General features: G+C 35.5%; 4 protein-coding genes across 4 annotated transcripts; 3 read left to right on the forward strand and 1 right to left on the reverse strand.

Annotated features, from left to right (window-relative positions):
* Positions 1–196: 196 nt before the first annotated feature.
* LOC128681467 (uncharacterized protein) lies at positions 197–4,504 on the forward strand. The gene is made up of 2 exons (XM_053765374.1): positions 197–371; positions 720–4,504. Exon 2 carries the CDS (start codon positions 746–748, stop codon positions 3,794–3,796), a length of 3,051 nt encoding a protein of 1,016 aa, XP_053621349.1. The 5' UTR covers positions 197–371; positions 720–745; the 3' UTR covers positions 3,797–4,504.
* A 7,177-nt stretch (positions 4,505–11,681) lies between these two features.
* LOC135309980 (uncharacterized) lies at positions 11,682–15,776 on the forward strand. Its single transcript, XM_064436859.1, has one exon. The coding sequence runs from the start codon at positions 11,682–11,684 to the stop codon at positions 15,774–15,776; it is 4,095 nt and encodes a 1,364-aa protein (XP_064292929.1).
* An 845-nt stretch (positions 15,777–16,621) lies between these two features.
* LOC128681517 (zinc finger protein 253-like) lies at positions 16,622–18,581 on the reverse strand. Its single transcript, XM_053765483.1, has one exon. The coding sequence runs from the start codon at positions 18,480–18,482 to the stop codon at positions 16,860–16,862; it is 1,623 nt and encodes a 540-aa protein (XP_053621458.1). The 5' UTR covers positions 18,483–18,581; the 3' UTR covers positions 16,622–16,859.
* Positions 18,582–18,719: 138 nt separating this feature from the next.
* Positions 18,720–21,807, forward strand: LOC128681516 (gastrula zinc finger protein XlCGF26.1-like). The gene is made up of 2 exons (XM_053765482.2): positions 18,720–19,596; positions 19,808–21,807. Exons 1-2 carry the CDS (start codon positions 18,803–18,805, stop codon positions 20,694–20,696), a joined length of 1,683 nt encoding a protein of 560 aa, XP_053621457.1. The 5' UTR covers positions 18,720–18,802; the 3' UTR covers positions 20,697–21,807.
* The last annotated feature ends 2,238 nt before the right edge of the window (positions 21,808–24,045 follow it).

Consider the following 24,045-nt stretch of genomic DNA (forward strand, 5'->3'; position numbering starts at 1 on the left):
TTTTATAATAAATGTATACGTGAATATAAAAAGCTACAAAAAAGTAAATGCAATGAAATATTTTATTATCTATATGAATTTTAATTACTAAAATTAAGTAAAGTATTACAATAACAAATAGAATCTACAAAATTCCTGAATGACTTTTTTTTATGTAGCAACATTATGAATCGAACTGTGAAAATTATCAATGTCAAACGAAACATATATGTCAATTTCCCGTGCCGCTACCCGCAAACATCTGCGAGGTTATTTTATTTTAATATAAATAATAATGCCCGAGCAGTATTTATTATAATTCGAAATATTGTACTCCAGGAGTTGTTAAAAACGTTTATGTTCTAACGATTTTTAGATTCAACATCTTAAACGTAAGTAAAATTGCATCATAATTGTCATTTGTTTCAGTGTAATATAAAATATATTTTTATTCAATTTACATGATCTAACCATATTTTTCGTAATATTACATATTGAAGTCTTTAATCCTGTTGGTTGGGTGGTAGGACCGGCAAGGTTAAAAGTACAAATTATCTCATTGATTTTTTGACAGCCTTTGTCTACCCTACATTTTAAGATGAATTGGATTTCTAAATATTCTAATATAGCATAACAAACATGTAGATCTTTTTTCGTTTGATTTTATTTGATTCCATAATTATGCCCCTGTATATTATAGTGAGAATTTTTAAAACAGTGAGTGCTATGTGTCCTTGCAGGATAAGTGTGGAAACTAAACTGAAAAATGTACGCAAGACTCCCCAATCACGGCTGGAGGAACTTCAGAGCCAAAATCACATCTCAAAATATTAATCCTTACAGCAATGGGATTTTAAAAAAGAAAGAAGTCCTCAGCAAACCTGTTCAGCAAGGAAAAGTTCTCCATGGCTTCCTTTGTTCCGATGTTGAATTCATAAAAGAGTACAACATGACTGCTTACTTTTTGACTCACGAAAAGACTAAGACAGAGTATCTGCATTTAGAACGAGACGATCCTAACAATGTGTTTTCTGTAGGTTTCCGCACAACACCGTTGGACTCCATGGGCACTCCTCATATCCTAGAACACACAGTACTATGTGGTTCAGAAAAATATCCAGTCCGTGATCCATTTTTCAAAATGCTGAATAGATCATTAGCTACCTTTATGAATGCTTTGACAGGGCCCGATTATACATTCTATCCATTTTCGTCACAGAATGAAATAGATTATAGAAACCTTCAGAAAGTATATTTAGATGCTGTTTTCAAACCTAACCTGGCTAGGATGGACTTCCTTCAAGAAGGTTGGAGGTTGGAGCATGCAAAATTAGAAGATAAAAAGTCCGATTTAATGTTCAAGGGAGTTGTTTATAATGAAATGAAGGGAGCATTTTCAGAAACTAATTCTCTTTTCGGACAAAAGTTTATTAACACAATTCTACCTCAAGGCACTTACGGATATGTCTCCGGTGGAGACCCATTGCACATTCCAGAATTAACACATGAGCATTTAAAGAAATTCCATGCAACACATTACCACCCTAGTAACGCTAGAATCTATTCATACGGAAATTTCCCTCTAGAAGCTAATCTGAAGTTTGTTAATGAGGCATATTTAAGCAAGTACACATATTTGGATCCAAAAAATACTATAGTAACAAAACAGGAAAGATGGAAGATACCAAAAACTTCTGAATTGGTTTGCCGTGTTGACCAGTACGGGGGTCCTATTGAAAAACAGAACCAAATAGCTATAGGCCTTGTCATGTCAGATATTACAGATATCTATGAGACTTTCATGTTGACAGCTTTAGCTGAACTTATGATAATAGGCCCAAATTCGGCATTTTATAAAAGTTTGATAGAGAAAAACATTTCTGGAGGTTACAATGGTCTGACTGGTTATGATAACCAAATCAGAGACACATTATTTGTAGTTGGATTGAAGGATGTGGAAGTGAATAAATTTGAGATGGTTGAGAAGATTTATAAACAAACAATTGAGGAGCTTTACGAAAAAGGTTTTGAGAAAGATCATATTGAAAGTGTTTTGCATGGATTTGAGCTGTCAATCAAACACCAGTCACCTAAATTCGGTCTAAATGTATTGTTCAATTTGATGTCACTCTGGAATCATAATGGACCAGTTTTGGGAGCTCTAAAAGTTAATGAACTGCTTTCAAAATTAAAAAAAGATTTGATGAACCCAGCATATATCAAAGATGCGATCGAAAAGTACTTCATTTTGAATAATCACAAATTGACTATGACAATGAGACCTGATCCGAAATTCGATGATATTTTCAACGATGCTGAATCAAAACTCCTCAAATCTAAGACAAAGGCTTTAAAAGTAGAAGACAAAGAAAGAATATATGTTGAAGGCATAGAGCTATCCAAAGCTCAGAAGAAACAGGAGAATTTAGACGTATTGCCGTGCCTTAAGTTAGAAGAGGTCACTCTTAACAAAACTGCCCCACCTCTAAAACATACAGTATCTGGAACTATTCCTTTACAAATGTGTGAAGCTAATACAAATGGCGTTACTTATTTCAAGGGAGTTCTTGGCACTGAATGCCTTGACGATACCCAAAGACCTTTACTTCCATTCTTCAACTACATTTTGGGGAAATTCGATACGAAGAAATATAATTATAGGGACTTCGACAAATACGTCAGCAAGTCTACCTCAGGCTTGACAGTACTGACGCACATAACTCACCACATTGACGAGAAAGATGCTTATGAACAAGGCATAGTCATCGACAGTCACTGCCTTGACGAAAATCTGCCGAAAATGTTGGATATTTGGCGCCAGATCTTTGACAAGCCGAATTTTGAGAACAGTGAAAGAATGTCGATGCTTTTGACGAACTATTGTTCCTCCCTTACGAACGGAGTAATCGATAGCGGTCACACGTACGCTATGCAAGCTGCCAGGTCTCTTATATCGTCCGTTGACGAATGCAAAGAGAACCTTCTAGGTCTGCATCACGTGATCAATATGCAGACAATTCAAAAGACTGATATAACAGAAATCCAAAGTGTCGTTGACAAAATCGCCCAGAAAGTCTTCAAAGGCAGCAACTTACGCGCCGCATTCCATTTCTGTAATACAAATAAGGTTATAGACAAGGAAGTGGAGACATTTTGCAAGGCCTTGTGTGAAGAAGAGGGTCATGATGTTAATCGCATAAATTGGACCGACTGCAAGGCTATGCCTAAAGAGAATCGCGGTCTGCAAATCGCTATGAATATACCAGTTAATTTCTGCGCAAAGGTGATACCTACAGTACCGTACACAGACCCAGATTATGCTAAATTGCGGGTACTTTCACGCCTATTGACTTCCAAGTACCTCCATCCAATAGTTAGGGAGCAAAATGGAGCATACGGTGGCGGCGCTTCGCTATCCCTTGACGGAAATTTCAACTTTTATTCGTACAGAGATCCGAACACAAAATTAACTCTAGATACCTATGATAAAGCTTCTGGCTGGCTGATCAATAACAAAAGCATAATCGACGATCAAAATCTTTTCGAAGCCAAACTGTCGATCTTGCAACAAATGGATCAACCTATAGCTGAATACATGAAAGGAATAGATCTATTCTTGTATGGACTATCGTACGATATTTGGAAGACTCAAAGAGAAAGGGTTTTAGGTGTAAAGAAAGAGGATTTGCTTGATGTCTGTGTGAAGTACTTAGCTCCAGAAAAATGGGCGGGCAAATGCGTGATCGGAGATATTGATTTGGATGCCTTGAAGAAAGGAAATGAAGTATGGACGAGGATCAGTGGACCGCAGCAATAGATTCTGTGATACGGAACGTAGCTTTAAAATCTTAAGACAAAGATTTGTTTTTTTGGCAAAAAAAAGCGGGTAGTGCTAGTGCTATAGCAGTGGGAAATATTTTTGAATCGCGTTTGGCACTATCTTTTTTCTTCAGTCAATAACACTCGAAAATGTATTTAGTAAAAGTTTTTGCCTGGCTAGAATAACGTTTCCGGCCAAAACAAAATGTTATATTATTAGATGTTTTAAAAATCTAGGAAGAAGTAAAAAGTAGGGTATGTAAAGAAGTTTAACATAGGATGTACTCAGTCAAGTACAATTCATATATGTATATTTATATCCATCTGAGATGTATACAAATTTTGCGGTCAGTGGCGTAACTATGGTGGGGCGTCGCGTGTTACAACTGTATACTATTTAGGTCAAATTTTTTATTGTGCTAATAACTGCGGTTTCGATAGTAAGAGTGACGTTCCGCGAGAAAAGATACTTTATGGAGGAAAGTAGCCAGTAGTAGTAGTTTCACCTGCCCAATGCGCATAATACGTCGTAAGCGACTGTCACAAATCTTGAAATGTTAATAGAAGGGAAATAATTCATATTTCCCCCCACCGTAGTCACGCCAATGCGCGGGGCCTAGCCCGTTTAAATGTTCTTTGCAATAAAGCTTTATTTATTTGATGTCGACCGTCAAGATTGTTAATAAAAACTATAACTTTTATCTCATTTACTGTTTTATTTAGCGACTACCTACATCTTGCCTGCCCCGCCGCGGTATAAATTTTTGGCTCAGAAGGCCTACCACGAAACATATAAACACGAAGCACGTTACTAACATCCACAACCCAATGCATTATCGTGTAAGCATCATGTAAAAAAAAGACGACATGTGGATTCATAGACGTACGTATTTTGGTTATATTTCATAGTAGCCCCCCACATAAAAAAAATATTTTCTGCTTCCCAGATGTCTCTACCGCCAAACATGACGACTGAAGAATATTTTGAAGAATGCGCAGATTTCTTTGAAAAATATCAATTTCTATATAATTTTCCTAACACTGATGTTCTCGTAAATGGTTTACTCGACCAAATCACCGTTCAAAATATTGAAAACAAAGACATTTTAAATGACGAGTATAAAATAACCGAAGATGATGACGATTTTTTGAAGATTTTCTTTGACAAATACTCAAAAATTGCAGTAAAATACGACGAATTTGAGAGTAGTGGTGAAGAGATTGTAGACGCGCCACTCAGTGAGAAAAAGAGACACGAAATAACTTATTTGACGAGAGAAATAATAGATGTTTGTGAAGATGCGGGCTGTGACACGATAGTAGACTTTGGAGCTGGACTGGTAGGTGTACCATTTGCATAAATCGATACGTGTTTATAGTTTTGCGCCACAAAAGAAGTCCCGAGGGCCGAGGAACCTATGTGGTAACAATAGATATAAGAACATTAATGTAATGTTCTTATATCTGTGGTGATAACTATCAATATTATAAGTATCAATTTGTACCTATGGGATGTGGTCAAGATCTATGGGAATAGTAGGTACTCCGATTGAGTACCTATTAATTTCATGTTAGTTATCTTCGTGGCTTATTATGTGACGCGGACTGTATTCAAATACCGCAATTACACATTATTTTTCATTACAGGGATATTTGGATCAACTCCTTCATCAGAAATCGAGTTACAAAATCCTAGGAATAGAAAGCAATAGTAGCCATTACGTAGGTGCTAAGAAAAGACAGAGAAAATACCACACAGACTCAACAGATAGTGTAAAATATATGAAACACACAATAAATGAAGATTCACATACAAAAATACAAGAATATTTAGAGGAGAAATTTCCAAAAACGCGCAAATTCTGCATAACCGGCCTACATGCTTGCGCAGATTTGACTGTAACCGCCATGAATATATTTTCAAAGATGGCCGCCGCTAAATCTATGGTTTTGATACCATGTTGCTATCATCTGATGATGGTAGAAAATGGTAGATTTAAAAACTTTCCGCTGAGCCAATGTTTGAAAAGGATTGTTGGAGGAAGAAATGGTTTTGTCTACTTGGGAGTTCCTTTTTTGAGGTTAGGCGCGCACCCACCAGATTTAAATGGCAGTTTGAAAGACCTGGTGTTCAATTTATTAGCGCGAGCTGTACTACAAGTATATGCTTATAAACGTAAGTTGAACCTGTATTTTATTATTATTTTAAAGTATTATAAAACTATTTTACTTTCATCCATAGTTACCTTATATTTTCTTGGTTATTTTCAGATGACTGCAAATTAAGGAGAAACAAAAGAAAAGCGGTTAGAATTAAAAAAATAAATAATGATTTTGATTCTTATATACAGGACGCGGTCACCACAGGATTCACACTAATACCCAATGGAAACAGCGAAGACATAGTAAATTTTAATTTGGAAGAAATTAGGACAATATGGCGGGAACACTATGAAGATGTGACATTTAAAAAAGCCGCCATATTTGTGAAGTTACAAAACTATTTGCAAGTCGTAATAGAAAACTTTATTTTGTACGACAGATTGACGTATTTATGCGAAAGTGGTATAGCAAATTGTAGATTTAAGAAAATATTCAATGAAAGCGTATCGCCTAGATGTTTGGCTTTGTTGGTTTATAAATAAAACATGTACTTAAATACATTTATTCACATTCATTTTATTTAACTTCCTTGCATGTCGTTCGACGCTACCTTACACACAGATAGCAGGTACTTATCATATTTATAACATTTGTTAGATTTTTTACAATTTTTTTTACATTTTGTAACGACAAGTGAAGTGCCTAAAGACTACGCGTTCGAGTCTACAACCCACAAGTTAAGCGGTTACCGTGAAATTGGTATCAAAAAAGGTGATCGTTACACAAAAGAGGATTATTCTGACAGTAGATAAACTACGAAAGTAGGTACATAAGTTGTTCAGAATGGGGGTATAATCCATGAAGGTATTATTATTATATTAATATTATTATTATTTTAATACTGGAACCAGTAGGTACTCTCAAAAACATTTTCTTCCATAGTACAGTCAACAGCACCTCAACCTACCCAAATTTATTGCAAACTCGCCGCTATTACCGCGCCATAGAGGTTCATGCAGGGTAAGTTGATGTGCTGTTCAATTACTAACCCTTTCATCTATATAGCAGCACAACTTCTCTTTGCACGCTGAAAAATATTAATTTATGGCGCGGTCTAAATACCTATAACTAGGTATACCTTGCATCAAAAAGTTCTTGTGATTACTGGCTCAGAATTACCTATATCTTCATAGTATATTCTACTAATTTTGAGCAATCGATACTTTTGCTAAGCTTCGACTATAGGTATTCTATTGAATGAATATTAGATAGTGGGCTGTTGACCAGCAAAACTAGCTAAAGCTGTAAACAGGCACTACAACAAAGTTACAATAACAATAATATAATAATAACCCCCCCGTGGGGCCACCTTGACGTGGTGGGGGGGCTTACGGGAAACTTGGTACTGGATATTATTTCAATTATGTCACTAACACCTTGACTCAACCTTTCCCAAACCAACGGTCCCAAAACCCCTCCAGAAGTGAAATGAAAAGTAATAATAGTAGATATAATTTACGGTCGCTTCCCGGGGGTCGCCGGGGCGCACTTGGAGCCGGTGCTGAGTGCCACAGTATGCGAACCATCGGCGACGGGGGGCTGAGCAGGCGGGCTCCCCTCGAACAAAGGACTACAGCCGATCATATCATTCCTCATTCACCATCATCATCATCCAATAGTCTCTTCCCTTCACCCAGCTCATCGCCATACTCATTCCAAACAGGAATAGTTTCACGAGCATCAACTGTTTCTCCAATGTCAGAAGATGTTGTGCAGGGGGCATCCGCCACTAATCCAGTACCCACTTCTGATGTAAACCGCGCGCGAAAAATTTGGACCCAAGACATGAATGAATTTATTTGGCGCACTTACTTAATTCTCACAAATCTAGAACATAATACCCGTGGCTACCTTGCAAGCCTTCACCAGAAATTTAGAGAGCAATTTCCAGAAATGGATGTATCAAGACAAAGGGTCGGAGATCAACGTCGAGCCATAGTCAATAATCACATGCTTAGTCAGACTAAACTGAATGACATCAGAAATGAAGTTGCTATTACTTTACATCAACAACCTATTCCATCGACACAAATAGACATGTCAGGTAACCGAATGAAATGGTCAAACGAAATTAATGAATCAATTATCAGAATTTATTACGAAGTAACCGAAATAGAGACAAATATGACCGCACACAGAAAGAAACTACACGCTAAATTTTTTAAAGAATACCCAAATCTAACTCACATTACAGAGCAAAGACTTTCAGACCAACGAAGAGCAATAGTTAATAATAAAATGGTTTCTGAACTTAGATTACTGGAAATAAAAAGAGAAATAGAAGAAAAACTACAAATACAAAACCGTCATAATAATCATTTCAAAGAATCACCTAACACAATTGACCAATCACAAGATACACCCATATTTACTGAAACCGAAGATACCAACCAATCATACCCAAATCCTACATCTATCCTGAATATGTCCACAAGTACACTACATCCATCATTTCAACAAGCCATAACAGAGCGTTTTGAAGAAATAAAAGACCAATTTAAAGACACAGACCCAACCTCTCGTCCGTTTATTCCAAGACAAAGAACATCAAAAAAATTTGCACTAATAGTAAGCTTCATTAACAAAAATATCCTCCCCAAATACTTAAATACAGAAATTGATTTTACAGAATTACAAACAATAATATACACAGCAGCATACACCGCAGCTACCTGTAATGGTACAAAAATAAATATTATTAGACAAACCAGAACAGAAATTCAAAAACCCTCATGGCAGAAGAGATTAGAGAACAAAATTGATAAATTAAGAGCAGACATTGGTAAATTGACCCAGTACATTAATGGCAATAGACGTAGTCAAATAGTTAGAACCGTAGAGGCCATAAAATTGAAATATTCTGTACATACTCAACACGAGAATATAAATACACAGTTAGAGCATTTTTTGGATACTTTGAAACAGAAACTTAATATAGCTGCCAATAGACTAAGAAGATATACAACTTGCACAGATAGGAAAAACCAAAACAAACAATTTAAGAACAATGAAAAATCTTTTTACCGAACTCTATCATCACAACAAACCCAAAATCAGCAAACCGACACACCTACACCTGAGTCACTACGACAGTTTTGGGCCGACATATGGGAAAATCCGACCAATCACAATGACAACGCCAAATGGATACAGAAAATCAATGAAATAACCGACACACCAAGGATGCAATTTGAACATATATCAGCAGAAACCTTCCTTAAAGTCATAGAAAGGACTCATAACTGGAAATCCCCCGGAACCGATAATATTCATAATTATTGGTACAAAAAGTTCACTTGTACACACCCATACATTCACAATCACATTAACACATTTATATCATCACCTCACACTATGCCAGCCTACATCACCCAAGGCATAACTTATATGCTTCCAAAAGATAAAAATGACCCGAAAAACCCTGCTAAGTATAGACCCATCACCTGTCTCCAAACTATATATAAGATACTTACAGCATGCATTAGCGAAATTATATACGTACACTTATCCGAAAATGACGTAATGGCTGAACAACAAAAGGGATGCAGGAAAAATAGCCAGGGATGCAAGGAGCAACTTACCATAGATGCAGTCATTATGAACAAAGCCACCAAAAATAAAACAAACATATACTCAATGTTCGTAGATTATCAAAAAGCGTTTGATTCTGTGCCACATAGTTGGTTAAAATATGTACTGCAACTATACAAAATAGATCCTACCTTAATATCCTTTCTGGAAACTGCTATGCAAAAATGGGAAACTGTTTTAACTATTAAACAAAATAGCCAGTCAATAACTACTGAACCGATTCGGATCCAGCGGGGCATCTTTCAAGGAGATGCCCTTAGCCCTTTATGGTTCTGTTTAGCTATCAACCCACTATCCAGTTTATTAAATATCAGTAAAATAGGTTTTAAAATTAACAATGAAAGCACCCATTTTGTCTTGTCTCATCTATTGTATATGGACGATATTAAATTGATAGCCAATAGTAAAAATGATTTGTTCCACCTTGCTGATATAACACAAGAGTTCTCACATGATATTAAGATGCGGTTCGGGATAGATAAGTGTAAAGTTTTGTCAATTGTGAAGGGCAAAATGCACAATAATAGTTATATGCTTCAAACTGGTGAACCGATTGAATCTATGGAAGAACAAGATACATATAAATACTTAGGATTTAAACAGGCTAGACAAATAAATCAAAAAGAAACAAAATTAGAACTTATTACCAAATTTAAACAACGACTTAACGCTATTTTAAAAACTCATTTGAACTCTAAAAATACAATAAAGGCTATAAATACCTACGCTATCCCTATCCTCACTTATTCTTTCGGTATCATCCAATGGTCACAAACAGATTTAAAAAATCTACAGCGCACAATAAACACACACCTCACTAAATATAGGAAGCATCACCCAAAATCCTGCGTACAGCGTCTCACATTACCACGCCACGAAGGAGGAAGAGGGTTGATAGATATTCAGAATTTACATAATCGACAAATACATACATTGCGTCAATATTTCCATAATAAATCCACACACTCAGCCTTACATAAACACATAACCAAAACAGACCAAAAACTGACACCCCTAAATCTTTATGACTTACAAAAGCAATCTAATGAACAATTGACAGATAGCAAAGACAAAATAGCAGCATGGTCAGCTAAAGCCTTACACGGGAGACACCGATCCTACCTGAGCCAATCACACGTCGACAAGGACAAGTCGAACGAGTGGCTTCGGAAAGGTGAACTTTTCCCTGAAACCGAGGGCTTCATGGTTGCTATTCAGGATGAAACAATAGCTACCCGGAATTACATTAAATATATAATAAAAGACACACAACAACCCACTGATTTATGTAGACATTGCAATAGTACAACCGAAACTATACAGCACATTACAGGAGCCTGTTCAGCACTTGCTCAAACAGATTATAAACACCGCCATGATCAGGTTGCTGCCATAATACACCAACATCTTGCTAAAAAATACAACTTTATCAAAGAAATGACTCCATATTATAAATACAAGCCACAGACCGTATTCGAGAATCGACAGCATAAACTCTATTGGGATAGAACCATCTTAACAGACCGAACCATTTACTACAATAGACCAGACATCACAATACACGACAAAGAATCAGAAACAGTATATCTTATTGATATAGCCATCCCAAACTCACATAATATACAAAAATCTATTTCAGATAAATTAAGCAAATACCAGGAACTTGCCATAGAACTTAAAGCACAATGGAGAGCACATACAGTCCATATAGTACCGATAGTTTTATCATCAACAGGGGTAATACCGAAATCACTTTCACAAAGCCTGAAAACATTAAATATTCCGATATATATAGTTTATCTTTTACAGAAAGCCACCATTCTTAATACTTGCCGGATCACCAGAAAATTTCTATCTTCTTCCAGTGTTTCTGCTGGGTTTTCTATTTAGATTATTGCTCCTATCGCTTGGCTAAGGCCCGCGTTAGTTGCTTATATTACCCTCTCTCAAGAGGAGAAAAATATACATATAAATAATAATAATAATAATAATAATAACCCCCCTAAGGGGCCACCTTGACGTGGGAGGGGGGCTTACGGGGAGGGGATTTAACAGTCCTCTTCCTCAACTAACGGTCCCAAACCAATCCAAGCCAAGGTAGAACAGCATATGCCGAGGGCTGCATGGCTATGGGAGAGCATAGTCCTAAGTATGCGAACTCTGGATACCGGGGGACCTCCAGTTTCAATTACCCTTGCCATGGTATGCGGGGCTCTGCCGTGGTGGACTTCCAATCCCTTGCTGCTCGTGGGAACCACATGGAGAACGAAAGAAATAAAAACTTATCTACCCAGTCTCAAGCTGTTGTAGATCAATCAAACCCCAATCAACCACAGAATTTTCACAATATATCTGAACAAGTAAATTCTGTTAGGAGAAGTACTAGACGAACATACAACATATATAGAAGTATCTCACCCAATCTTTCCGATATAACAGAACCTTTTAGTCCTAGTACAATATCATACACCCCAAGTCTAGCTTCTGTGGATGAAGATCCTAGTGATCATTTAGTTCAGGAACCTCCTGCTTTGGATGTTGCGCGGGGGGAAAACTCCCTTTTACCCGTGTCCACCAAAACTGGGAAACCAAGAGTGCGCATGAGTTGGAGCTCAGAAGTTAACATTTTTATCATGCGAACTTACTACTACATCACAAAATTAGAGACAGACATGACAATTTACAGGAAAAAACTACATGAACATTTCTTAGCCAGGTATCCAGATATTAACGTGTCAGAACAAAGAATATCTGATCAAAGAAGGGCCATAATAAAGAACAAATACTTATCCGAAAGCTTTTTGAACGAACTGAAAAAAGAAGTCCAAACAAAATTAGAAATTGAATCAAATAATGAAAACAACTCTACCATACATACAATACACAGAGATGATACTACAGATACTCCTAATATACCATCATCTATCGTGCCTTTATCCATACACACACTTTCATCAAGAAACGCCCCTGTATTACAAACACACATACATAATACCAATGCTAACCGTGGTAACTCTGAAGACGTTCCTACACAAGTCACGCAACCATCTAACATGTCTACACAGACAGAAAATATTAATATTCTTCTTGAAAACGAGGTTGAATGCCTGGACTATGAGCTCGAAATTAACACTGATCCTATTGTCCAGCAAATGTACGAAAAGTTACAAACCACATTATTACTATATAGAGGTATAGATCCTACAGTCAGACCAAAATTACCAAAATTAAGATATAGCAAGAAACTAAGTCAGTTACTTAACCTGTTTAATGAACATATACTGAACCGATTTTTATCAAACGAAGTAGAATTAAGTGATATTCACACATTAGTGTACTGCACTGCGTACGTAATATCTCAAGAACTAGGATTTAAAATTAATAATGATACTGAAGAAAGAGTACATAGACACATTAAACAGATTAAAAAGCCATCGTGGAAAGTAAGGTTGGAAAAGGATATAGAATCTATTAGAGCAGACATAGGTAGAGTTACTCAATATATCAATAATAACAGATCTAGAAAATTAGTACAAAAAGTAGAAGAAATATTTCAGAAGCTTAGGGTCCACAGCAAATATGATAAAAATAACGAAAAACCGGAAGAATACTTAGATACATTAAAGCAAAAATTAGCTCTCAAATCCAAAAGATTAGCAAGGTACAATAAATCTTTGAAAAGAAAAAATGATAACAAATTGTTCACAACAAATGAAAAGAATTTTTATAGGAAACTACAAGCAGAAAATAATTCGCAAGATAACAATGGTAGCACAGAAATCCCTTCAACAGAAGAGTTAGAAAACTTTTGGGCTGGTATTTGGGAAACGGAATCACAACACAAGGAAGCGGAATGGATGATAAAAGAAGAAGGAAGATGGGAAACAATAGAAGAAATGCGCCTCGGAGACATTACAGAAAGCGATATCAAAGAGAACACTGTTCATTTACACAACTGGAAAGCACCTGGTGTCGATAAAATTCATAACTTCTGGTATAAAAAATTACATGTTTTGCATAGGCCAATAGCGAAAACCTTTACAAATATATTTCAAGGTATGGAAAATATACCCCAATTTGTTACAAAAGGTATTACATACATGTTACCGAAAGGATCTCACACTAAACAACCATCAAAATATAGACCTATAACCTGTCTTCCTACTATCTATAAAATATTAACATCAGTTATCTCATCAAGGATCAATGCACACTTAGAACAAAATAATATCTTATCTGAAGAACAGAAAGGGTGTAGAAAAGGGCACATGGGATGCAAAGAGCAACTTATAATTGACTCTACAATTCATAAACATGCTGCTGCAAAAAGAAGGAACCTACATTGTGCGTATATAGACTATCAAAAAGCTTTTGATAGTGTCCCACACTCTTGGCTACTACGTGTCCTAAATATATATAAAATTGACCCAAAAATAGTTTTATTTTTACAGAATATAATGCCGAACTGGAAAACTTCACTTTGTCTAACCACGCAAAACTCTAAAGTCACAAGCAGGGAGATAACCATCAAAAAAGGCATATATCAAGGGGACTCACTGAGTCCCTTATGGTTTTGTCTTGCCCTTAATCCACTGTCTCATTTGTTGAATGGTCTCCGTGTTGGATACTCTCTTAAACATGACAATACAGAAACTAATATTGATCACTTAATTTATATGGATGATATTAAACTTTACGCTAAAACAAAAAAAGACATTGATAAATTAATAGAAACCACAGCAAAATTTAGCAACGATATTAATATGAAATTCGGACTTGACAAATGTCGTACATTACATATAATTAAAGGTAAAACCCAACCCGGGGGGTATGCAATAAGTGAGACAGAGTCAATAGCAGCAATGGAACCCAATGAAGTTTATAAATATTTGGGATACGTGCAATCAAGAGGTCTAGATCATAGTGAAATAAAAAGATCCCTACAAAATGAGTACAGAAGAAGAATTATTAAAGTAACAAAAAGCCAGCTTACAGGAAAAAACATGATTAAAGCCATAAACACTTTTTGCATCCCTATCCTTACTTACTCTTTCGGAGTTATAAAATGGTCTAAAACTAATATAATCACAATAGAACGTATGACTAGAACTATCCTAACGAAATATAATTATTTACACCCAAAGTCAGCAATAGAACGCATGGTCATAAAAAGGAAAAACGGTGGTCGTGGACTTATTAATATTCAAGCTCTCTGGAAAAAGCAAATTACAACTCTTAAAACATTCTTTAGTAGAAAAGCCGAACATAACCAAATACACAGTGCAATCATTAATAACGACAAAATGTACACACCACTAAACCTAACTGACAGACAGACAGAAACAGAACCCTGTAGAACCGACTATGAGGATGAAAATATAGACGAATGGAAAAGGAAAGTACTCCACGGTAGACATCCAAACGACCTCCAACAATCCCATATAGACCTAGAGGCTTCAAACAAATGGTTACAAGTTGGCACCCTATTTGCTGAAACAGAAGGATTCTTAATTGCAATACAAGATCAGGTAATAAACACCAAAAACTACCAAAAATATATAATAAAGGACGCACATATTAGAGATGATAAATGCCGAAAATGCCACATACATTCAGAAACCATACAACACATAACTGGAGCATGCCCTCACCTTACTCAAACAGATTACACCCACAGGCACAACCAAGTTGCAAACATCATACACCAAAAACTTGCTCATAAACATAACCTTTTACAAACTACAAACAAGCCTACACCCTACTATGAGTACTTACCAAAGCCAGTCCTAGAAAACAATACACATAAACTATATTATGATCGAAGCATCCTTACCGATAGAACCATACACTATAACAGACCTGACATTGTACTACAAGATAAACTAAATAAAACTACATACCTTATAGACATAGCAGTACCGAATACGCATAATCTCACAAAAACTATTACAGAAAAAATTCACAAATACACAGACCTAAAAGATGAAATATATAGGATATGGAATCAAGATAAAGTTTTCATAGTTCCCATTGTATTGTCCACAACTGGTGTCATTCCCAAGCATTTGCATAATTCCCTCAAGCTACTCAATCTCAAACCCCTTACATATATTAATATGCAGAAAGCAGCAATTCTTAATACCTGTCGAATAGTTAGGAAGTTTATGGACTCTACAGACACTGACACCTACAACATAAATACCAACTACACACACACGGACTGACCCCCTTAATCTACCCTAAAAATGATAGCCACTTGGTCATGGCCCGTGTCTATCATTAGAATGCCAGCCTCGGCTGAGAGCTTAAAGTGATAAAAACATAATAATAATAATAATAATAAAAAACGTTTATTTACTCTTCACAAAAAAAATGTCCTTACAAACTAATTAACACTTATTGGGATATACTTATATGATACTGACATTGTATTCTCGTGAAGAGCCTAGTTCCTGAAATTGGTCCCTAAGGACCTGTGCTACAGGTAACTAGGCCCCCGCCCTCGGCATACTTGATGTCGTGTATTGTTTCAATACGTGTTGTTTATTATAAACTAACAAGCTAAATAATCCTATTTTATCAACAATATTACAACAGTAAACAATAAACATTTAATTATCACTAACATATAATGTAGTATAAAGGTAAAAAAAAGGTGTTACAAGAAGTATAATAATTTATATTTATACATAAAAAAGTTAAGACCTATTTATTTTTTGTGTCTTTTTGTCAATGGAAGATATTGTACTGAGATGGGAACAAAAATATTCCAACTAAAAATAGATATAAATTTTTATTATGAACATGAGGGAGGATCAGGATGTATTACGGGTCTACTTATAGGGTTCTACACATATATTAACACACCAAAAATGGCGAAATAATACAAATATATACTTGTATAGTTATAGTATAGTTTCTGTATGTTGATAAAAACTATAATTATTTTGAAAAATGTGATTGTTTTACCTAAATACCTATGTATAGAGTTAATATAAATATGTTACGTCGCTATTATAAAAAGTAAAAAAATATAAAATTTCTGATGGTTAAATTAGTGATTTATTATTTATATGCTTCTATGAAATCTTGTATGATATAATATTTTAAATTAGGGTAAAATAAAACCTGGAATTTTTTATCCCAGTATAAGAGCAAAGTTCTTGAAAGCAGTTTAGCTAGTATAGAGTAATAATCTTTAAATTTTCATTGGTGATATAGTCACACAACATAAAATATCTGCTCATAGCCAAAAAGACTTTTCATTATCTTATTAAACTTTGACATTATCTTATTAAATAAATCAATCAACTAGCAATTTGTTCTTTGACATCTTCTTGTTTCTCCATATCTTCAGGTTCAGTAATACTTGTTTCATCTGCCTTTACTTTCGGTCGCCCGGGTCTTCTTTGCATCATCATTTTTTTCTTCCATTCCAATGTACTATTTGTCTCTGGATAAACTATTATCTCTCCTGTACTCGGATTTATAGGATATACACCTTCTGGAGTATGCTTTTTCTTAGCCATATCCATTCCGTGGCGTCTCTTCATATGTTTATTATAATTAGGCCAATTGGTAAAGTCACGTTGACATAACTCGCATGAGTACGGTTTGACACCTGTGTGTTGACGAATGTGTTGGTTCAAAATGGTCTTGAAACGGAATCCTTTATTGCAATAAGAGCACACATAAGGTAGCAAATCTGTATGAATGATCTGATGTGATGATAGCTGCTTTTGTAGCCGAAAACAACGCCCGCATTGATCGCAAGCAAACGGTTTGTGACTGTCATGTACTCCAACATGATTACGTAACTGACTTGCAGTTTTAAAGCTTGCTTTGCAAATCTCACACTGATGAGGTCTTGTGTCTTCGTGTAAAATCATATGGCCTGCTAAATTCTGCTTATTGAGGAAGCATTTTCCGCATTTCTCACAGGTATGGTCCCGTTTTCTTTCAGTATGAATCAACAAGTGTGTATTTAAGCTACCTTTATGTTTAAATGTCTTTTTACATAATATACATGTCAGGTTGTCATCAAGTGGCAAGGATGGAACTCCTCTAGTTTTGTGATCTTTGTAAAATGTGTTCATATGTTCTTCCATTTCTTCGGAACTCTCAAATATACCATTACAACCTTTACACCAAAATTCGGATGAAATGTGCATTGTTTTATGCAAATTAACCTGATGCGGTGACGGAAACTTTGCGAAGCATTTATAACAAGACAATTTCAGGAATTTCCTGTGTCTCTGTACATGTACTAAGAAGCTGTCTAATCTTAATTTTCTAATATTACAATCTGTACAACGATATGCATTGCAACTATTATGGTATTGTACCGAATGTAGTTTTAACTCTTCAATAGTCTGGAACTGTGTACCACAGTAGGAACATGTCCAGCTGTAGTCTTCCCACGTCAATCTTAGCTGTGCTAAAGGCAAACTATCCAGGCTAGTACGTTTACTGCTTTTGTCTGTCTTCCTCTGTCGTTTCTTCGAACATTTGCCTATATAATCGGTGTTATCTGAAGATTCTTGTTTTAAATCTATCTGGCTCTTCTCAGGTTCAGATTTGATAGTCGTGTCATCGTATTTCATATCGTCAGGGGCGTCATAATCAAAATTGTCATTGTCTGAAACAGACGCCTCTTTTTTGATGTGTTGAACTAAAACTATGTCGTGTAATACAGTTTGGGCCTGCTCTACGCCAGAAACGAAATCGTAAGCCTTCTGTAAAGCATTGATACAAACAAAACAAACTGTTTTGGGCAGTAATTCCTCAGTTAGATCCATAGCAATGTTGACTTTAGCTAGTTGGTCTAATACATCACGTCGTTTTTCGTCTTCTATGCTCAAGTTTACCAATTTGGAGTGAGCTTTCAAGTCGGCGCATAGTCGGCAAAAGCCAGGTTCTGATTTACTCATTGTGTATACGAAAACCACGTAAATAAAAGATTTTCAGACTTCACAAAACAATCCACTTCCATGTTAATGTCATGTCATGTCAATCCACATTCAATCAGAGGAGCAGTGTTGCCAATTGCCAGCCGAGGCCCGTGACCTGACTTCTGCCTGTTTGAAAGTAAGTTACTACCATGGATTTAGTATGTAAGTATTTCGTAGCTAATTCCATGGTACCGCAAAGTCAATGTCAAAATTGTCAAACTGTTCTTGCTTTGCTTCAGTGCTTGCTTGTTATTTTCTTGTTTTCGGAGTGCGAAAATGTGATATTATATGAAATAATTATGGAAAATTTACTGAATACATATTGCCGTTTTTGCGCAGAACCCAAGAGTCCAGAAAAATTGCACGATTTGCGAGAAGACGATAAGAGATACCAGGAAATCTTGTTAAAGTTGTCATTTTTGAACGCACAGTATGTCGCTGTGAATTGCGATAATACGCTTCCAAAAACCGTATGTTTCATCTGCTATGACTCTCTAAATAAAGCTTACGACTTCCTCGACAGAGTAAAGAGAGCGCAAGACACATTATCGTGTTTATTTTCTAGAAATGTCGAGAAATTCAATGATTTCGACGATGACGATCGTATGCCAGGATTCGAAGATTTCTTGTCCCAAGACACTGACGAGGCTGTTAAAGAGGAGAACATTTCTCCAAAAACTGGTCACTGTATGTTAGAAACCACTGTAGAAGTAAAAAATGAACCAAAGGAGGAATACACGGACCAAGCTAACTTTTCTGACATTTTAACCACTCCAGGACAATGTGGCCAAACGTTGGACGTCCACGACATCATAGAGGCTGCAATTTGCAGTCTACCAATGAATTCAAATGTGGAAATTTATGCAAAAGACTTGTCGGATTTAGGTAAAACAGAAATTAAAACATGGAAGGACTATCCATGGATGTGTGCCTTATGTGACATAGAGTTCTTAGATATGGAAACTTTGAGGTTGCATGCTAAGGCCGTGCATGGGAAATGTTCTGTGTTCCTGTGCATTGATTGTAAGATAGCCAGGAAAGATAACTTCACTTCTTTCATCAAACATGTTAGGAAACATAGAAAGACTCTAAGGTAATTCATTCTGTTTTGTTGTCTATGTTATAGCAAAACATGGATTTTCATTACTGATACAGTCCCTATCATTTATAATGCCTAAAATAATAAGTACAAATTGTATCTACAAATTGTATCTACAATTTAAAAACTAATTGTAAACTATATATTTCGTAAATTCAGTTGTCTATTTTTTTTAATTTATATAATTGTTAAAAAATAATTTCAGAAACTACTGTTACTACTGCAACGCCATGCTGGACAGAGAATCAATCGGCCCTCACCTGAAGCAACATATACAGAAGTCACAAATACCATGTCCTCTTTGCGGAGAAATCCTCAAAAACGAAGATGCTCTAAAATCACATCTACAGGAATATGGCTCCATCAAATCCAAGCGGAAGCCTCGACGGAAGCCCGGAACTCCAATCACAGTTGAGGATTTAACTTGTTCGTTATGCAAAAAGGTTTACAAAAATCCAAACAGTCTACGAGACCATATGAAATTGCACAAAATTGATAGGAAACGGAATTACACTTGTGAGAGGTGCGGCAAAATGTTTTACAATAAAGGTACGCTTACTTCTCATATCATGTCACATGATAAAGTTAAACCACATGTGTGTAGGATATGTAATAAGTCGTTTTTATACCCAAATATGTTGCGGAGACATGTGGAAATGCATTCTGGTATAAAACCATTTTCATGTGAACAATGTGGACGTTGTTTTCGATTGCAGTATCAATTGAATGCCCATAAAATCGTGCATACAGATTCAATGCCTTATATATGTCAGTATTGCAATAAAGCTTTCCGTTATAAGCAGATCTTGAAGAACCATGAACGGCAGCATACTGGAGCTAAGCCGTATTCGTGTCAGCAATGCGGTATGGAGTTTACAAATTGGTCTAATTATAACAAACACATGAAACGTAGGCATGGTACGGACACTTCGAAGAAGAAAATCACACCGGAAGGAGTCTTTCCCATTAATTCAGAAACTGGACAGATTATACAAGTGGAAAACAGTCTTGGAATGGAGGAATGGAAAAGTAAAGTCATGATACCAGCGAAAAGAGGCAAGAAAAAGTTGATAAAACAAGAATGCGGCAGTTAAACATTGCAAAAGAATTTAGTTTTAATTTGAATGTGGACTACAGCATGAACTGTATGGCGGCGTAGCGGTTAGCGGTGTGGTGCCTCGGTTTGCAATAGTGGCGATTAAGTCACTCTCACAATAGTTGGTCATTGGATGGGTGACCAAAAATGACCAATCTTGAGCTGCTCCGTGCTTCGGGGGCATGTAAAGCTGTTGGTCCCGGTTGTATTTGAAGTCGTTAAAACCCGCCAATTCGCTGTGTGCCCGCGCGGTGGGCCATGGCCCATACACCTTATCCATAGTCTGTGCCCCAGTAGTGGGGCGTTTAAATGGCTGATGTTGATGAGGAATGTAGAATTTAGAGTTTTTTTTAATCACAATGCAATAATAATAACTATGCACTAAAAATATTATTTATGTAAAATCTGATTGTTGTAAATAGTTTTATTTTTGCTGATCTTTATTATTTGTATTCTGTTATACAAGAATTGCACATAAAAAGGAGAATATATACATAATTACATCTGTATACTATAATTTGCATTAGGCGACCTTATCGCTGTAAGCAATTTCTAGACGACATTTTGGAAATTGGAGAGAAATACGTGCCTGGTTGCCTATTACAGGCTTTTGCGCAGGTATACTCAAACTTAAAAAAAAGATCACAAATTATTAAATAACTTTTTTACTACCTACCGTACTCTTGCTTCTCACGTTAAATTTCTTCGAGATTATTTATTTCAAACAACAAAATGAACTTTTAAAACTAGAGATAACGTTTTTATTTTAAAAACAACGTCTTTTTACAAAAGTGACATTTACGCCAAGCTTTTTTGTCAACTTACTACTGTTACTGCATTCAACGCGTGCGTAAAAAAAGTAATGTCCTTGCAGTAAACCGTTCAAGAGTAAAAAGTCCCTCGTTGGCAGTCGATCCTGAACCTGGTAAAATATTGTTAAAAATGTTTTTTTTTTGTCACAATGTCATTGTAAATTTAAGTTGTTATGAATAATATTGTAAGTAGGTACGTAACGTTAATAAAAAGTATTATTTAAATAGAAAAATATGTATGTAGGTACACATATTTTTATATAATAGAACATTTTATAAATAAAAAAAATACCACGATTTTCATGTCTACTTTATTACCGATACTTGTAGCGCCATCTCGTGGCGAATAAATCAAATTGTACGATCTATTTTCACAAAAAATATCGCGCTGTTACTTGCTAGACACAAAGAAGAAAAAAACCGAAAGTTGCGAGCATAGAGCATATGTTTACGCCCAGTATTTCCCTAGTTCCTTCCTAAAAAGTCGGTGTAAACTGCAAACTCAGCTACAAGACTGTTTGCACCAAACTGGGATGAAACTGGCCAACAACTGACACCTAGGTGTGTGAGACGAATCTGGTTACGGCGTGGCCTATTACGGCGGTAGGTACCGCCGTAATAGGGAGTATTACTGCACATTTATCCCGCCAGAGTACAGCACTGTATGATAGGTACACAAAAGCTTTGCCGCCTCTTGCTATGTCGATTACGCAAAGCTCAGTGAAGATGGCGCTACTGGTACAACTAAGGTATACATTGCCAATAGAGGCAAAAAGCGCCAATTTTTAATATTGTTGCAGATTTAAGACCAAAAATACCTTCTACGCTATGGTGGTGCGAGTTTAAAGGAAAAATGAAGGATTTTGTGGATTATCCTGAAAATAATAACACTATTTTAGGTTATGTTCTGCATTATTTGGTCAACTGTGGTCATAAACTGATATAAACTTGATTTTGACTGAAGATCTTACCTGTATGAAGTCCATATTTTAATAAGTCTTCACGTGTGAAGTGTTCTGATCTTCGTTTCGACCGTTTACTGGCTCGAAAATTTTACAGCTTAAGGCAAATATACTAAAGGGGGAAAAATAAGTAGTTTACATATGTTTGAACTCTGTGTTCGCGAATAAGCGCGATTGCAGGGCTAATTGTTTCTTTTTTTTTTCAAAAAAATTTTATGTATTTTACCATAAAATGTTTAATTTGTGCTCAATACCATTTAGCATTTTTTAAAATCTTTTGTAAAATTGTAACGTACCATTAACACGCACTAAAGAGAAATGAAACACCAACAAACTAACAACAATACCATTTATTGGTTATACAGGTTTTTACATATAGCAACAATAGTAGGGTAGACTAACTCGCGTTATAAGTGATCAAAAATTGAACGGTAGGTATATTGCTTCTAAATACTAAAACGTTCGAAATTCTAACGCACTATTCTAAAATTAATATTTTTATTTCGTACGTAGACATTTTAAAAATAATATTTTATTTTTCACAGAATGTCACATGTGCAAAGGAAGACTTTTGGAAGACATTCGTAATTTATAATATACATAATAATTGTATGTATGACATTGAAAATATATTTTCTTTTATTCACATCAATTTCTACACACAAAATTGGAAGAACACGATTTTTTTTTCAACATTTATTTGTTCGAAACAAGTGCTGCCATCTTTTCAGCTACACGACATAGATTTCGCGGAATGGCAACAACTTTAAACACATCACTAAACAGACGCTTGACGTTACACGCACTACGCATATTTACATTTAATAATTCATAATTTGACTGACAGTTTTCATTTCATATTCCAAAAAAATATATATTTATTATAATCCATTCGATTTCTATGCATCGCTAGGCGCTAATTTAAACGAAATACGTCTATTCCCTGCTAGATGGCGCTAGCTGTAGCAAAATTTTCGCTAAGCAAAAATTGAAACGATATCACAAAACATCACAAGCAGACATACACATTAAACGACTCCGCACGTAATATTATGTGCCTCCTCACACTATCCTACTCTTTCTATTGTCATCGTCACAGTTTTCTTTATTATATGTACATAGTCTTAGCCGAGAATATATGAAAACTATTTCCAAATTAAAATTAGTAAAAACATACATATTTGACGAAACAAAGCAAACAAAATTGATTTTATGAGTTAGGTAAAAAAAAATAACCACATTAAATCACAAAAAAAACTAAACTAAAAGCACGCATATTATTAGCCTAAAAAACACAAAAATTTAAGTAATTATAAAAGTATAGTAACTATATTTTTTATCAAGTTGAAATTAAGTAAACTTAAACTTTAAAAAATTACATACAAATAAAATCTGCAACATGCTTCGTCAATAAAACACAGAAAAATATCCGCCACACACTTCGTAAAAACCTTCTATAAAGTTCCAACTTGATAAAAAATGGTGTTTCAAACAATTTTGGTAATGAATAATTTTCTTATATTAGGTACCTTATTTAATATTGTTTATCTAATATCATATACTATCGGCGAAT

The sequence above is a fragment of the Plodia interpunctella genome, chromosome 27 (assembly GCF_027563975.2).
Source record: "Plodia interpunctella isolate USDA-ARS_2022_Savannah chromosome 27, ilPloInte3.2, whole genome shotgun sequence".
Classification (NCBI taxonomy): domain Eukaryota; kingdom Metazoa; phylum Arthropoda; class Insecta; order Lepidoptera; family Pyralidae; genus Plodia; species Plodia interpunctella.

Bases quoted from the DNA above. Each gene is read 5' to 3' on its own strand.
- LOC128681467 (XM_053765374.1), top strand. From the start codon at position 746: ATGTACGCAAGACTCCCCAATCACGGCTGGAGGAACTTCAGAGCCAAA.
- LOC135309980 (XM_064436859.1), top strand. From the start codon at position 11,682: ATGGGAGAGCATAGTCCTAAGTATGCGAACTCTGGATACCGGGGGACC.
- LOC128681517 (XM_053765483.1), bottom strand. From the start codon at position 18,482: ATGAGTAAATCAGAACCTGGCTTTTGCCGACTATGCGCCGACTTGAAA.
- LOC128681516 (XM_053765482.2), top strand. From the start codon at position 18,803: ATGGAAAATTTACTGAATACATATTGCCGTTTTTGCGCAGAACCCAAG. The intron at 19,597-19,807 runs GTAATTCATTCT...AAATAATTTCAG, and splicing joins AAACATAGAAAGACTCTAAG to AAACTACTGTTACTACTGCA.